This window comes from Takifugu flavidus, chromosome 17 (genome assembly GCF_003711565.1).
Source record: "Takifugu flavidus isolate HTHZ2018 chromosome 17, ASM371156v2, whole genome shotgun sequence".
Classification (NCBI taxonomy): domain Eukaryota; kingdom Metazoa; phylum Chordata; class Actinopteri; order Tetraodontiformes; family Tetraodontidae; genus Takifugu; species Takifugu flavidus.
The window spans coordinates 8,321,088-8,339,040 of record NC_079536.1 but is presented as its reverse complement, the minus strand read 5'-3'; the positions used below and the strand labels follow the sequence as shown (position 1 = coordinate 8,339,040).

The following is a 17,953-nucleotide window of genomic DNA, read 5'->3' as shown; positions in this document are numbered from 1 at the left end:
CACCATTATATCCTCCTGGCTTCATTTATTTGTGCTGATTTTTGTTGTTTCCATTTCCTTCCGGATCAAATTCTTCCTTCAATCAGCCTCCATTCTTGTTGGGGCTTTGCCAAACTTCTTTTCATCTGTTTATCCCCTTCCTCTTTCAATGCACTCATATAAAAGTCACACTAGTGTTGAACACTAGCAACAGTCTTCTGTCATTCCTTATGAAAATATTTTATCTGTGCTTCTTTATCCAGCTCTCTTTATCCCACAAATCATTGGCTCCTCATCATGGCATATTCATTGTTATTACACTTGTTTTCCGATATTTAAAGTCATCAATGATTTGTTTTTGGATGTACAGTTGCTAGCGCTGTCACCTCGCAGCATGGTTGCAGGTTCAATTCCCGGTCAAGTGAAGTTTGCGCATCCTCCAGTGTTATAAATTAGAAAACAGTTTTTTCTTTAAATCAGTAATTGGATGTGTGTATGTTTTGTGTGTTCTTGTACTTGTTACACATTAAGCACCAAAATACACATTCTTTTGTTGTTTGGTTGGAGTAAGTTATGCCTATGAAAGTCCTCACAAAGACAAAAGGACAAGGGTGTATGATTAAATATTGATACCAGTGTGGGAGTTGAAACGCAAGAAAGGTTGTAGTGTTGGCACATCCCAAACTCACAAAGGTGAGGCTGCAGTTGTGGATGGAAAGAGTCACCCTGGTTTATTGATCCTGTATGAATGGCAGGACTGTAATGTCATTTAATAGGGATTGTATAGCTGACAGGAGTTTGCAATGAGGAACAGAGAGGGTTTCATAAAAATGTTTTGGTAGATGTTAGCACTATGTGGCATTTGACTGGAGGTCAAATCTGTTTCCTACAAAGATAGATTTACAAAGAAAGATTCTTCCTACTACAAAGATATTTTGCTACCTTAATGAGGTATATTTTCAAAGACAGCTTTCCTCCACTTTAAGCAAATGTAACTGAGAAATATTATGTTTTCCATGTTAATGGAACTCTAATGGTAAATGCACCACTGGGTTTCTGAATTAGAAGGAAACTGATTGAATTTGTTGATGTTATTTACATTTTTTAGTTTAGTAGTTCAGTATTTGGCAGAAACTGCAGTGAATTCTGATCACTGAAAGGCTGAAAATTTAGATTTCTTTGTATAAAACAAATTGGTCTTGGCTTAAGAAGCCAAAAGAAGATCTTGATGCACAAAAATTCTGCACCAAAAATTGTCAGTTTTTACTTGAAAGGCCAAAAGCAACATCGTGTTTGGCTTTAAATCAGTACTTCCGAATAGAGGCTGGATAAACCAGGCCTTGATCTGTGCCTTGAGGTATTATAGCTGTAATTTTTGGATTTATTTTTTGTCACTATAGAAACTATGAGCAACATCAACACCCCTTCAGACTGAGATCAATAATCATTAACCATCAAAAATATCTCTTGATGCCTATTTTCAGGTCAGTTAAAAACATCTTATTTTTTTTCCAAAATGAAGGTATTTTGTATTTTTAATACCTCCCACCACTGCATTTCCCCCCGCCAGTAGTCAATCAACCTTTTGCAATTGATGGTGTTTTTGCAGTTTTTTGATACCTTTAGAGTTTAGTCGACTTTTTAAGTTTGTTTTTTTATTCCTTTTAATTTTTTTTCATTTTATTCGCGGATTTTCCCTTGGACTTCATCAAGTAACATGGAGTTCCTCTTTACTTTTTAGCGAAGGAGCAGGGGCCGCGGTAGTAGGTCTCAAAGCTTAAGTGACTCTTCCTCTCATTGTATGGATATACCCCCAGACGAGGACAAGAAGGTAAGACAGCCCTCAGAACTTACATCTATGCAACCCACAATAGCGAATCCATCTGAATCTGAATGTATCTGCTCATGTGGTGGACAGCCAGACACATGCAGGGAAACTATTCTGAGTGTAAAGGTCTGTCTTGGGTAAAAACAGAAGTGTGTCTTTCAGTTATCCACACTCTTAGTGACACTCCCTCCCTTTTAAAAGGCTACTTTTATTAGCTATCTAATGCTAAAACTGCACTGATAATGGTATAGAATATTCTTTGTCGTGAAAGCGGCGGAATGAGCACTTGCCTTTTTCCCTTTATAGCTTGGTAGAGGTATTTGAGCTGTTGATGGCGTCTAAACTTTGGACGCGGTTTGGTAAGTGCACAAGGAGAAAAGTAGTTCTGGGACTCTTCTTTACATTCATTCATGAAGCAATAAACCGTATTTTCACGACTATAAGGCGCACCTAAAACACTGAGATTTTCTCAAAAATCGATGGTGCGCCTTATAATATGTTGCGCCTTGTGTGTGCACTATGGTAAATGCTCCGCCCATCGATTAGCGGCACACCTACGCGTAAGGATCCCCTAAAATGGCGCCGGTCAAGCGATACGCGTATGAGGCTTACTTTAAACTACAGGCCATCGTGGCTGAAAATGGCAATCAAGCAGCTGCAGGATATTTTAATGTAAATGAGTCCATGGTCAGAAAGTGGAGAAAACAAGAAAATGAACGAAAGTGAGGAAGACGAAGCTGAGTTTCCGCAGGAACAAAGCAAGGTGGCCCAAGCTGGAAGACCGAGTGGAGCAGTTGGTTGTGGAACAGCTGGAAGGGGCGTCTCTACTGTCACCAAAGGCCAAAGCGATTGCTGAAGAAATGGACATTGAGCACTTCCAATGAGGTCCGTCTTGGTGTTTTCGCTTTATGAGGAGGCGGCATCTCTCCATACGCACAAGGACAACTGTTGCGCAGAGGCTGCCCGTGGATTACCAGGAGAGGGTGGCCATATTCCGCATCTACTGCCGCGACAAGATAACAGTTATGCCACCATATGCGCGTGGATTGTAGACACATGGGCTATGATACCGTCTTCATGTATTGTAAGAGCTTTCAAAAAAGTCAGCATCAACGCTGAAGCGGAACCGGTTGGTGAGTCTGATTCAGATGATAAAGAAGAGGAATTCGGGATGTTGGACATTGAAATAGCGCAGCTGTTTAATTTAGATACAGAAGATGAAAACTTTGATGGTTTTGTGGCGGAAGAATGAATATTTTGTTCAATAAATGTGTTGAAACTCACTGTTTTACTTCCGTTGTTATTTTTTACTGTATGTTTTTAGCATGCGCCTAATAATACGGTGCGCCTTATGTATGTTTTAAATACAGATACAGTCGTGAAAATACGGTAAATGGAATTCATTTCCAAATAAAAAAACTGATCAGGGATCTATATTAGCTATTCAGTTTTTTGCTGCCAAGTCATGAAATTTTAAATAAATCAGTGAAATTACATACTTGAACATTTTAATTTTTTATATTTTTATATACTTTGTTTTTTCTGTTTTATCATTGCCCAGAAGAACACTGTTGCTTTTATAGATTATTAGATTACATCGCAGTAATTCAGAAAGTAATTACTGTAATAAGGAATGTCATGATTTTTGTTTATACTGCCTTGTTTCCATCGATCAGAGCTCCTCTATTTTCCAATTTTTCAAGGTTGTAGATCAGTTTGCTCAGTCTGCTTAGTCTTATGTGTGTGTCCACATATTCATTTGTTATTCAGTGTTGAGGCTCAGATGTATATTCTTCTCATTTTATTCCCTGCAGTTAAACTACAGTGGGGGATAAAAGATCCCCCACACTCTCCACTTAGAGCCTGCAGAAAACACACACACACATGCACGTGCACACTCACATCCATACATACACAATGGCTGGTCAAAGACCCTGCAGGAAGCTGCACAGGGAAATTCCTGCCAGACCAGAGCAGATTATTCTCCCCCCTTACTTCCTGTTCCTCTGTACCTCCCCATCTTTCCTTGCCTCCCCTATGTACTCCTCACATCTGTGGCTATGTTATCTACCTCCTGAGGCAGTTGTACTGAATTGAGAAACAATTAAAGATAGGCAAATAGATAGTCAATCCTTTCATATGATGCATAGTTTAGTGTAAATTGTTTAACATAAATATGGGCATTAGAACTTTACTCTGATAAAGGTGAGAAGTATACAACTGTTATGTCTGAATTTAATAGATAATCAAAATTTATTTCAGAAAGTCATAGTCTTTATTTAACCAGATTAAACAACACCCAACAACCCCTTTTTCCCATCAAAAAAACTCAAGAAATTAGGTCCTAAAATATTTTCCCCTTTGGAAAATCCCAGGATCATCGCTCAACACAGATAGAGCCTACAGTTGTATGGTTCATTACTCTGAAGCTTCTTGATAAATAGAGCCAGTCTCTGTATTTACCACACATGGTCTCAGAGAGCTAATGCTGAGGGTTTCTCTGAGCTAATGGTCGGCATCAGAGAAAAGGGCAAAGGACACACTGAGAGTCTTTGTCCTGGCCTGTATAATCAATTGACCTGATTGATAAGGGTGTGTCAGGGTTACATTGTGTGTGTGTTATGTTTCCCACGCCCAGTGCTTCTGGTCCGTGTGTGTGTTATTTGACCCTCTCAGTGCGGTCTCTGTCCATCAACACCTTCCTCTGGAATGTTAATGAAAACCAACTAGGGGATCCCAAAGAACTCAAACCTCTTTTCTCTTCTCCTTCAACGTTCTTGTTGACCACCACCCGCCATTTGTCTTGTTATATGCTGTAGTAATACCGTTGCATATTGCCAAATTTGTGTGATTTGGTTTATTGTGAAAATTTGGAAAAAGCTTGATTTTGCAGGCTTTCATTCTGATATCGTTTGAGAGATATAAATAAAATCAGTAAACCCATTTCAGAAAATTTACAATTTGAGCTGCAAAGAATACCCGAATTAATTGCAAAATGGTAGAGGAATGGATGGGATAATACAAAAAACCTGACATCATCATACAACAATTTTAGAAAGACATGTGACAGTAACAAAGTTGTACACAAATCACAGAATCTGTCTTATTTTTTTTTTTAAATGTTTGTAATTTCTTTTCTTGACCACTTTACCACTTTCGGGGTCATGGGGAGGCTGCACATATGGGTGAAGGCAGGTCCACCCTCTGTTGAGTCGCCAGTTCATCACAGGGCCCTATGTGAGCATTTGTGGGGTCAGCACCTTGCTCAAGGGTACCTCAGCAGTGCTCTGAATGTGTTTTGGCACACTTTTCCTACTACCAGTACACCTTCCAACTTTAGTTTGCACACTGAGAATGCTCTGCTTCTCAGCCCAACTACCACCACCCAATTACAGTAATGTGATGCATTAATATATAATTGCACCAACTGCACCTCACAACATTAACCCTTTCCTTCCACTGGTCAGTAGCATGCATTTTAATTAGCTGTTATTAATCGGTAACAGTTATTTTAAATGTCTGAAGTTGTGATGATGTAGAAACGTGTTTGAGTTGTTACTACTGCTGTGGATAATTTAACTGTGTAATTAATTAATTTTACTGCGTAAAAATAACCTAAGGTGCATTTGCAGTTCAGAGGTCCACGGCACCTCAGCAGTGATAGAGTGGTAATTTTTCAGTGGTATTTTGACACATTTATTTTACAATGCCAAATTTATGCTTTTTTTAATGAGTCCGAACTAAAGATATGTACAGTAGCACTAAATATTATAAATAAATAAATTTAAGCTACTCAACTGAAAGGATAATTAACCAGTTAACCATTATTAAATGCTCAAATACAGCTTGTAACCCTAGGGTGTTGGCATTAGTGGAAGACAGCACAGCCATCTCCTGATACAGTTGATGATGTCTGTTAACTGCCAGACATACAGGAAGTCTGGCTTAACTGTCAGGAAGCTGCATGCAGTCACAGACCCCAAGGGAAAGAATGGGAGGAGCAGTTTGATGTGTCAGTGTTGTCATGGCACGCAACATTACCGGTATGTTTGTTGAGTCCCATTTCGCCTTAGCAGATCGCTGCACAGTATAAAAGGGAAGGTGTTCCCTTTTAAGAATTCATCTGCCTGTGCGCATGCGCACGTGCCCCATGTCAGGTTGCAGGGCTTGTGCGTGAGGTGTAAATGTGCAGGCACCCAGTTGTCAAGGAGGCGATGAGGAGAGAAGGGTGGCAGTGCGCGGGGTAGTAAAGGTGTAAATTGAGCTGTGATCGTCAAAGAAGCAGGAAGTGATTGGGTGAAATGACAAGACCTTGTTCACTCCACATGAGACACTTTAACTGCATTCTGTTCTTTTTATCTTTCTTCCATCATTTTCTTTTTGTTTGTGGATCATGAGGCTTTCATCTTGGGCTGAGCCTTTGAAATGTAATGTTCTGTGTTTCGCGCAGCCATTATCTCTCTAATGTTCCTGTGTCTTAATAAACCCTTTAGCTTGTTTTTAAAAAAAATTCTTTAACCTGACACGTGTGATGGTGCGCTGTAGCATTCATTTCTTTCTCTTTTGTTCTTGAAATGTATAAAGGGAAAAACCTAAATGACTGCCTTTTTGCTAGGGCTGGATATACTTAGATCTTCATTGATCTTTTTTCCTTATTTTATTCTTAATATGCAGAAACACAAGGAGCGAGAAAGACACAAACCAAGACACAAGAAGTCTATGGACATGTCGCCCTCGCTGGTCCTTCCAAATATCCTGATTCCAGACAAAGTGAGCGCAACCCCATTCTTTTCTTCATATTTGTAGAATATGAGGAAGGCTGACTGAGCTCAGATTGATCTCTCCAAATAATTTTTGTTTGTTTTCAACTTAATGTTTTTGCTCCTCCTGCTCTCATTCATTCATTTCTCCCCCATTCCCCCTGGTGCTAATTGGTTCCTGTTCTCTGCCTGCCAATCTCCAATCATGTTCACCAGACCTACAACAGCAGCGGCTCAGGTGGTGGGGTTCCACCTCTCCCAGCTTCCTCGCAGAAGCGGCTCGATGATGGTGCTGCCCGTTTTACCAGCGCCAATTTCCAAGAAGTGTCGTCGACCCTTTCCGTTGGTAGCTCCAAAGATGCCTTGACCACAGATACTGGGAAGGCGGTGGTCGAGGTCAAGAACAAGAAGAGCAGCAGTGGAGGCCACACAGTGGGACAGAGGGGCGGCCGTAAGTCTCTCACCTCCTCAGGGAAGGCCCTCCCCTCTGCCGTGGTCACCATGGCAACCTCAACCTCTGCCTCTACTGGACCTTTCCACCAAGGTGAATTTAATGTCTGTGAATGAGCCTTGGAGTCTTCTTTTTGCCATGGGTGTCATGTGTTTTGTGTGATTTGGGGCCAACAGCAGAATCTTGTGTGGCCCTGATATCTGTGGTTCAACTTGTCTGTGACTTCCATAATCAGTGACCCTGTCTTGAAGAAACACACAGAGAAAAAGAACTAATGTACAAACATGCTGGAAGGTCAAGACTAAAAAGTCGGCAGAGAACACAGCAGCTCAGTGTGAGCACTGTTATAGCCTTGAATCTCCTGTCAGGTGTGTTTGTGTGTGTTTCTTATGGAAGTATTTTTGTGTGGGTTTGGCCCACATGTTTTCTTTCAAGGAAGTATGTCTGTTAATGGGAGGACTGTGTGATGAGGGAGGGCCAACTGTACAACTGAGACAAAGCAGGAAAGCCGATGAGATGTTTATTTTCCTATGTTGCTGCTCTTGCTCCATTGATGCTGAGACTGCCGCTTTTCCAGTTCAGTCTGTTTCCACATAGTTGTTCTCTCCTGAGCTCATGCAGATGCTCAGAAAGCATCCATTATCATTTTGTATGATATTTATAGTTCAATTTAAAAATTAATCCAAAAACCCAACTGTCTGTCTTCAGGCTTGCTGTTAACCAGTGCCAGCAAGATACCCTCTGCTGTTTCGTCCTCGGACTTCTTAAGCTTCTCAGATTCGTCGTTGCGTCCTGGAGGTGCGACCACCTTTTCCTCCCCTCCATCATTCAGCAGTTGCCTTCCCAAACCCAGCACAGAGGGCAATGCCTCCGAGGGAACTGCACCGCTCTTCGGTTCCTTGATGTCGGCGGCAACAGCATCTGCAGGTATTTACGACGGTTAGAAGCATTCAAATATTTAAACAAAAACCCAGATGAAAATGGTTCATTTATATTTTTCCTAAAAATATTTAATCAGTTCTTCAAAATCAAAGTAGCAAAATATATATTTAGAGTGAAGTAATGACTTATGCTTATTGGTATTAGGCCAAAAAACACCCTCTTCCAGTAAATTTTGATGGCTCTTTTTTCATTCTGTGACATTTTATAGACTAAACAATCAATTTACCCAGTGGATTAACATTAATGAAAGTAATTGCTGGTTGCTGCCTCAATTAACAAGAAGACAGATGACACAGGATGAGCTATCCTAATATCATTTATTTAATTAATGATTCCAAGCCAAAACACACCATACACACCAAGGCAATTACTAGCTGATTTCTTTTCTTCTATCTTTCCAGTAGGTGGGAAGCTGTATGAGAATTCTCACAGTCACACAACCACCGAGCTGGCGAGCCACGGTGGGTCCACTGGCTACAAACGCCCCCAGTCCTCCAGCTCAGGGCCCGGGATTGGAGGAGTGGCGGCTGGAGGGGGAGGGGAAGATGGAGCAAAGAAGAAAAAGAAAGGCAACTGGCGAAACCGATACGGACCTTGCTTCACCACGGATGTGAAGCCCTCAGAGGCGTCACCTTCCCTCAGCCTCCCCACCTCCTCCACCGCCAATACCTGCTCCTCGACCCCCTCCCCATCCTCCTCCTCCTCCTCAACTCTCCCAAGCAGGCCAGGCTTGGTCTCCAACAGTGGATTAGTAGTTGGGCTCAGTGGAGGAGCAGGAGAGAGGGGGCTGGGAGTCATGGGTGTCTGTGGTGGCATTCAGAAATCACCATCACTTCTCAGAAATGGGAGCCTGCAAAGCAACAGTGGCCCCACAGCAACGGGGTTAGGTGAGAAAGCATTAACACACATTAATTAAAGTTTACTCAAAACACACAATGAGACATATCATCTCAGATCTGTCTGTCACTTTCAGCTGCATTCATCAAAGTGCTTGTAGTTCATCAATCATTTAAATATTAGCCACCAAAAGTAATAGAAAAGGGGATTAGCTTGAGATTTATCAACTGGTTATATCCTGACAAAAAACCTGTGTCTCATCCTTCAAGCAGAAGTGTCGTAGAAATGAATCAAAATATAGCAGAAATTGCTCATGTTGGGATCATGGTAGCAGTTCACCTCCAGCTACACGTGGAGCTGTCTTTTCATCAACTAACAATGAAAGAAAAGGGGAATGTTTGCACCTTTGTGATCAGCTCATTGTGATCACATGTCAGAGTGTGTGTGTTTCCCCCCCCCCAAATACGTGGAAATGGTTGTCGTCTTTTCCCTTTTTCCATGGTGTTTTGTTGCTTGGCAACTGTCTTTATGCTCAAGAGTTCTAGCCTGCTGATGGGAATGGCTTGGCAAAGCCCACACATCTGCATCTCCTTTCTGTTGAAGCCACTATGATTAGTTGATTAATATTAGGTCATTTTTTTTCTAAATATAAAAATCCAGGAATCTTTCTAGTTCTATCTTATTAAATGTAAACATCCACTTTACTTCTGTGACAGTGGGGATAACATTCAGGGAGCCAATGTGTTTAGAATGCATCACCTCGAGCTCTATAATGCAAACATCATACAATAGTTTTGACACTAGTTACTAAATAATGAAAAGGATCATTGATGGTGCCCCAGCATTTGACCTGTGCAGCATCAGTATCTTATCTCACCTGTTGACACGTGACTTGTGTTACAGTCAATATTTCCTATAAAGACAAAATCTACACTGGACAACTGAACAAATACTAGAGCTACATGTTATAGTATATTCACACATTTAATTCACACATGCATGATAGTATTCATTTCTGTTGTCTGTGAGTTTTCAAGACTTTAGTGTTTTTATTTTATTCCAGTTGTGGTGACATTTGTACCACAGCAGGTGAGAGCAGTTCATACTACCGTGCATTATATACTCTGTGTGTAAGAGGGAGGAAGAATTGTGTTTTTTCTATTCTAAATATTTAACTGAGGGTTAATGTAGGGTAGTAATAGGGACTGTGTTACCAGCCTCCCTCCTGTCTTCTGGCTCCACTATGCTGATAGATAGATAGTTAACCTGATAGATATGTGTTGGGGGGGTTAAGCAGGAAGCAAGGGGTTAAATTTTGGCTAAGTTAATGTTTGACAGCAGGGGGGTCACTTATGTGACAGAGAAGTCTATAGAGGAAAGATGTTGGGTGGACCTGAATTCATTAGAGCCAATGGGAGCCTATGTACGGAAAAGAATGGCTGAGAGTAAAAAGAGATTTCTCTGTGTATTGTAAATTTTTTCACATTGTTAAATTGTCGTTCTGTAGTCTCACAGCATAAAAATATAATATTTGTTCCTGGCCAAACATTTTGAGTCCAAATGACTCGACTCACTCTTTAATTTCAAGCTTGGGCATGTTTTATACTGTCCAAATGTATACACCCTGAATTTGCCTGTCTGGCTTTATCAACGTGTTTACATAAATGATACTTTCATATGGAAACACACAGAGCTGCTCTCTCTGCCCTTGATGTGGCTCCGCTGCCCCTGCTTTGCAATAACGGCTGAACAAATTCCTGCCCCTTTTTGTCTTTATATAATGCTCCAAATAATCTTCCCTATTTGTATCCACATTCCTTTTTTAAACTGCTTAAAGAGAGAGATCCTCAAGATGAAAGATGAAACAAAAAGAGGTAATAGACAAGGTTGCAGCATTGTGCCTCAGTGCTGTTGAAATGGGAATCTGCTCAATTTGGAGCCAGTTCTTTGTATAAACAAGTCCGGCTGTCGAATCACAGTTGGCCTCATCCACATGGTCTTTAGATTAGACTTAACTCTCCCTAAATAGCCAACATAGATTTCCTATGGAGGTAATTCCAGCTTGGAGTAATCAGGGTGGATATTTTGAGATGTACTTGCATGCCGCTGGACAATTGACCTGTAGAGGCAGATTTGCTTTGAGGGCTTAACGTTATTGATTACATAGGTACTATAGAAGGTCTGCAAGATGAGTCTTGCGCGTTAGAGAGGAATGTGAGGCTAACAAAAATGTATTTGACTTTCTATTGTTCTGTGATTCCATAAAAATATTTGTTTCTTTTAAGATTTGCAACAGGCTCCCATGAGAAGCATTATTTTAGTTAAATAAATAAAAAGATTTTTTCTTGTGAGGCACAAACTTGATATTTAATCTCATAATCTCCCATAATATTCTTACTTCTTATTTTATTATTATTATTCCTAAACAGGGTCACACGACGCTGAAGCCAGTCCCACGTGTAATTATATTAAAATTTAAAATGAGTGATACGATATATTTGAAATACATCATCATTTCACTGTTAATATTTATGCAGCAAGAGGTGTTGTGTTGATGCTTAAAAACATACTGTTGCTCCACTAATCTTCACAGAATGCCTGTCATTTTTGAAAATAATCCTCTCTTTGAGATATATCCATATTTTAGTTAAATAGTCAAATTTAGAATCATGCAGGGAATTCAGATGCATGGGCGCTGCAGATGCAGCAGACACAGACTGGACTCTGTCATAGTGGATGATTAGGTGTACTGTATGTCTGCTTGTGCCTCTGTTGGTCTTACTGTGCAGCTCTTTCTGTTGGCAGCATGAGCTTAACTCTGATAAACTGTTGGTTTTAGCCTCTGAGCCAGCTGTTAAAGATCTTAGGTTTGAACTCTTTAGAGTCACGGCTTTGGATATCTGTTTTTCTGGTGCATATTACAATACGTTATAAATAGTATGTAGAACCATATAGTGTTTCTCTCTCTCTCTCTGTCTCTCTCTCTCTTCCCCCCACCCCTCCCCTCCTGGCACAAAGATCTCTTGTTCCCCATGTGAATATGTGCTGCCCTGAGCCATTCAGGCTTTTGTGGGGCTGAGGGGCCCTCCTGTTCCCCCAGCCTCCTCCTCCTCCTCTTTTGGGGTCAAAGGGGGGCAGGGGCAGGGCTTATCCCTGGTTAGTAGAAAGAGCGAGTGAGCAACAAGATAATGTGCAGCAAGCACATGATCATGTAAAGTAGAGCAAAATGTTGGCACAGACAATTTGAAACTAGTGTAAATTTAGTATTATGATATTCATACATGTGAATGTGCTGGATGGAATGAGATCAGTATGTGTGTATGTTTGAATAGTATAATCATTCCACAGTATTTAAAATCACTAAGTGACCCAATTTTCTAATGATTTCATTTGTTTATGTTATTAATCATGTATTAAATCAGCTAAAAAAGCTCTCGGCCCTAATTAAAGCATAAATTTAGCCAATGGTGTATGTTTGTACTGTACATGATGAATGCCTCAGGTCTGGCAGCATGTCCTTGATAATATTTGATAATAGAATAAGGGTGTGTTATTGCATGTTAAGTGTTGCAATAATGTAAGCACATGATCTAAAGCCAACCTTAGCAGAGGGGTCACTAACTGCAAATGAAGCACACACACTTGTTTTTCACTGTTTAGCATTCAGTGTAGCTAACATTGCTAATTTGATTTCAGGTGTTTTTTCTGGTACAGATGGGTCATCTTCAGGGTCAGGAGCCGTCACCATGGGCGGGGCCAGTTCGGAGATGTCCCAACAACAGCAGGCCACACCTTCCCTGGCAACCCCCTCTCCCTTCACTGCCACAGCACCACTCACGAGTACGGCTGCCACACACGTGAGTCCAAATGCACAACTCTCACCACTCAAGCTTACTTCTAAATGAGGATCTTACTCTCTTTATTGTGTTTCAATTGCACGCACACGTGCACGCACACACACATGCACGTATAGAACCCTCTACATCTGTCAGTTTACCCTCATCCTTGCCTTCAGACCACCGGTGGGAATACAAATAAACCCAAGCGCACTCATTAAACATGTTCCACACCAAATCTCAGCACCATTGTCGATTCCGTCCATGTTAATTATGTGTGAAATGTTTGTGTCCTGACCTTGAGTGCATTTTTAAAAGCGCTGCACACATGGAAGGTTTTTGTGGTTTATTCAGAGCACTGAAAAGGTTATTTTTTCCCTATTTAAACATTTGTGATTCTCTAGCCAACTTCAATAAAGGTTGACCTTAGTGAAAAGGGTCTGCCTCATGAAGTGATGGTTTTTAGTCCTGTAAATGTTTTTTTAAAAATGAATGAAAGGGGATTATATCAGACAGACTACAGGTAAGGAAGTATCTGAAAACCAATTTTTTTCTTGAGCAAGAAAAGGATGACTTCATGTTCCAGTCCAGTTGGAATTCTTGCTTCATCAGATTGAAGTCATGAAGTTAGTACCAGATTTAACCTGGTATTTTAAGTGGATGTTAACCATTTATGAACTTTATCCACCGCTCTCAGAAGCAAAATGCAATGTAAATGTATAACTGTTATTCTACTTTATGCTGTTGATACTCTAATCCCACCAGTTCAACTCCTGACACATTAAAGAAACCTTATCTTGAGTCATTGACCAGTGTTTGTCTTTTCAAAAACTCCCCCAAAAGAGTGAACTTTGTCCCGCCATCTCCATTTTTCTTCCATGTCCTCTTCCCACCTCCTCTCGTTCTGTCTCTCTCACACACTTGATCTCACCCTCGACCTTCCTTCTCTCTTGTCCCCAACCATTTCTCTGTTTCTCCCTCTGTTGTCTTGTGATGTAATGACATCTGACAGGCACCACAGTAGGGATAGAGGGATAGATGGAGGAGGGATCAGACCTGTGTGTGTCTGTGTGTATGTAGGGGGTGCTTATACTCTCATGCCTTCAATTTACCCGGCTGGCCTTCATCTTGCCCCTCTTTCCATCCAGTTTATTGTGTAGGATGAGAGGCCCAGGGAGGCACAGGATAGCATGCCTATTGGTAGAATGTATAGGTGTCCTGCAGTCCTTGTGTGTGTGTATGGGTGTGGGTGTCTGTCAGTGTGAGAGTGACCTACATGGCCATTTTATTTAGTAAAGAATAATAAGATTCTTGCAGTTGCTACACATTTTTAAAACTGCTGTAGTTAACCTGGGCAATTATATAGTTAAAAAAAGAGAAAGAGAAGTCTTGTGTGCGTGTGTGCACGTCACAGAGACACAAACCGTCTGCTTTTTTCAGTCCACGAGCAGATTCCTGGCCTTCTGTTACTGGCTCTCAGCCTAGGGCAGAGAAAAGGAGTGGGAGAATGACTTTGAATGAAAAATGAATGTTGATGGTAAAATGGGCGGGGCTATGAGACAGAGACATTTGTTGGGAAACCATCCGTTTTAACCCATCTTAGAAACCATTGCACCATTTTTTAAAAAAAAGACAAACGTGTGTGTGTGTGTGTGTGTGGTGTGTGTGTGTGCGTGTGTGTGTGCGTGTGTGTGTGCGTGTGTGTGTGTGTGTGTGTGTGTGTGTGTGTGTGTGTGTGTGTGTGTGTGTGTGTGTGAGAGAGAGATGCCCCTCCCTCCAGCCCTACCCCACCCATCCCTCCACAGTCTTTATTTGGGAAATGCCTTAATTGGATTAAATTCTGTGCATCAGAAACACTTTGTCATCATGTCAGCATTGTGTGTGTGTGTGTCTGTGCGCGTGCGGATTTGCACAAATGTGGGAGTGTCGCACTCGGAATCCATAAAAATATCCTTGATTGCCAAATATGAAAATGTTAGACCTGCATTGTGTTTCTGCAAGGTTTTTGCCAAGATTTAAAATTTATTTTTTCTGTCAAATTCTTCACAGTTGCATTTATTCAAACACAAATCTTTTAACTTAGCTAACCGTCAATTCATTTGAAATTCTAAGTTTAAGTTATGAGAAACTACTTCAATGATGCTTTTTATTTTCTTCAAACTGAAGAAAATTATAATCTTGAATGATTCTACAACATTTTCTATGGTAAATGAATTTTAAATGTAATTTGTTAAACTAACATCTAACTCACAGTTCATCTTTTTAAAATGATAACATATAAAGTAAAAAATGGTAAAATTAAGCAACCAAAATTTACTGAAAATGTATGAACATAAGAAAACCCTCATCTGTATAAAACACTCATCTGTTAACTTTTTTAAAATAGTTAAATCAATTTAAACTCCTCTCACTGCTTTTTATGTATTACCTTTATGTCAGACGGAGGGTTTTATGCACATTTCTATAATTCACTCTCTCTCTCTTTCATCCATCTTTCCATAGGTGAGTGGGCTGTCAGGGTCCGTCTTTAACCTTGCTTCTTCACACATGTTCGGCAACAGGCTGAATTCAAACTCAGCCATGGCGGCGCTCATCGCACAGTCAGAGGCCTCACCAGCAGGTATGAGAGCATGCGTAATGCAGTTTCTTGACTGTGTGTGTTTGTGCGTGTTGGATGTAGATAATGGATAGGTCACACCCCCATCACTCCCATGTAGAGGTCAAGGGTCAGTGCTTCTGATGTTTCTCAAGCTCCTCCCACCCGACTCTATTTTCACATCATGAGTGCCTTCGTCTCTCTCTCTAACTTGCCCCTTTTCCGGACTCTTGTTTTCACAAAGATGCACATTTAATTGAAGTGTAAACAAACACAAGGACCAGCCGAGTTGTAACGATGTAGACGAGCAGTGAAGGAGGAAGCGAACGCTGTTATCAGAGTGCAGAGGAGCTGATGAAGGAGTAGAAGGTGGCTTCAGTAATCAGAGGACCACTTCCTGAAGGAAGACATCTGGAGGAGCTGAGAGAAGGAAATGACAGAGAAGTCCGGAGTGAAGGAGGAAGGTGGGAAGATCCTGCTATCAGTCATGGATCCGCTCTGACCTGCAGGTCAGCTCCCCGATCTGACCCCTGGAGGGTGGCGTGGGTGCAGCAGAGACTGAGCAGATTGTTTGTCGACAAAAGCAAGTTTTATGCTTCTTTGCACAAAACCCAACTTTCGTATTCTAGCATTAAATTAGTTTCCAATCAATAATAAATTTCAGATATTTTATTGTGCACTGTGATTTATATTAAATAGAAAAGGCATCATTTGATTAAATATAACCATAGAAACATTTGATATTTGTATTCACAAAGTTTCTGAGACTATGGTTGCTAATTTATTTAATTTATTCCACTGAACTTTAACCGTTTAATCAGTTGGAACACATTGTGATATAGGAACACAGTGGATGTTTAAAATATGATTTAATTCCTTACCTTTTTGAAAAGTTAACAAGACCCGTTTAAATATAAACAGCAGCACAAACCACACAAATATAAAATACATTTCAGTCTTCTTAATTGTAATCATTTTAAATGAGAATTAGTTTTATTAACCATGTGTGAAGGCAACAAATGAGTTTAACATAACTGTAGAAAGTAGAATTTCTCCTAAATAACTATGAACCACATTTTAAAAACAAACATTCTTTATCAATTTTAACAGCTTTTTAATTTTGACTTGGAGCATCTCAGTTATCCGTCAGAATCGGCCCCACCCCACAAATGTGCGCACATTCACAAACCGTCGTCATTCTTAGTTACATCAATGTGCACAAGCTCATGATAGTCTCTTATTTATTGATTAGAAGGATGCACAAATGTAACACTTAAATCAATCTCTGAGCAGCTGATGAAGTTAATATTACATTCCAAGATGTGTCCGCTAAAGGTAATGCTACACTAAATACCTCTACTATAACCACTAAAAGCATTATAAAAACAATTATGGTAAATTGAGCCAAAGTACATTTAACTTAGCATTTAATGTACTCAGTCTTCAATCTGGCCCACAACAGTCTGGAATCCTATTAATATTTTTTTATGTGAATTATAATATTAAAATACATTTAGCCTGATGGAGGGACAGAAGAATACACCACATTTACAGGTTTTTGGTTTTTAAGGATTTGAAGTTTTTAAAGAATAAAAAAACGAATTGTGTAATTTAAAAAAAAATGATGTGCTGCAGAACAAGTGTGAACAAAAGTTTGAGAAGGCAAACATGCAAAGTGCACACGTGTTTGTGTGCACGCAGCCTGTTTACTTTGGCAGCCGCTCATCTTTGCTTTTGAGTGTCTGGAGGGAGGTGCCGGCGTGGCAAAGGTTAGCAGAGGAAAAAAAGAGGAGAGCGAGGGACTGGAGTGGCGACCTGGTGGGGGTAAAAGCTGGGATTGACCGTATTTAAGTAGAGGGGAGTTTGTGCGAGTGTGTAAATGCAAAAGTGTGCGCATGTGTGATTCATTACTCTTGCTGAGGAAAATGAAAAGAAGTGTCTGGCCAGGAGCCCAGAATGAAGAGGTAAAGACTGGGGGGGCATTTTAATGAAGGCTGGTGTTAAAGAGATACAGTAGAGAACAGATCAAGAGTACCGTAATCACGCTGATGTTATCCACAAAGACAGAACTTTCATCAGCGTTTATTTTAAAGAAGTAAAAAGACCAGAGAGACCAGAGTGCAAAGATTTGAAAAAAATGTAAACTCTGTTAACTTTAAACTGTATCTGAGTTCCTCTGCAGATAATAAATACTAATGAAATAATCTGTTCCATCAAATTTATTGTGATGTCTCCATTCAAGTGTGTCATGAAAAGAGCCGTCTCCTCTTATCTTTGTCCACTGATGATTTGATTCAAAATGTTAGAAGATTGATTGAAAGTGACTGAAACACTTTTATTTATAATGTTCAGTACTTACAGGATACCTGATATTAAAACTTTCACCTGACAATTTCTTCAGTTTGTTTTCTTTATTTTTATGCTGCAAAGAAAATAAATAGATGGAAAATGCTTGCCGGTATATTATCTATTTGGCAAGTGATGATTCAGAGGAACGATTAATGTTTAGTGTGTTTGTGTGTAGATCAGGAGGTTGGAGACAGTGGAGTAGGAGCACAGGGTTTCTCTGTAAGAGCTTCTCCAAAGACCACCCCACGGTGAGTACACACACATGCACACGAGTCCCCCCTCTTCACCCTCCCTCCCCATTTACATTCCTCACTGCTCCCTGTTTCTGCATTTTCCTCTGCTGGCCCCTCTTCTCCCCCAGTCTCTCTTGCTTGC

The 17,953-nt window shown here is 40.4% G+C and overlaps 1 protein-coding gene across 1 annotated transcript in view; it reads left to right on the top strand.

The window, feature by feature from the left end:
- The window catches only part of mllt10 (MLLT10 histone lysine methyltransferase DOT1L cofactor), a 34,497-nt gene that overhangs the window by 9,689 nt on the left and 6,855 nt on the right, over nucleotides 1-17,953 (top strand). Inside the window, exons 7-14 of the mRNA XM_057012777.1 lie at nucleotides 1,721-1,810; nucleotides 6,482-6,577; nucleotides 6,784-7,111; nucleotides 7,727-7,945; nucleotides 8,362-8,847; nucleotides 12,494-12,654; nucleotides 15,136-15,253; nucleotides 17,754-17,826. Coding sequence (XP_056868757.1) covers nucleotides 1,721-1,810; nucleotides 6,482-6,577; nucleotides 6,784-7,111; nucleotides 7,727-7,945; nucleotides 8,362-8,847; nucleotides 12,494-12,654; nucleotides 15,136-15,253; nucleotides 17,754-17,826 — 1,571 coding nt within the window. The remainder of the gene's footprint in view (nucleotides 1-1,720; nucleotides 1,811-6,481; nucleotides 6,578-6,783; nucleotides 7,112-7,726; nucleotides 7,946-8,361; nucleotides 8,848-12,493; nucleotides 12,655-15,135; nucleotides 15,254-17,753; nucleotides 17,827-17,953) is intronic.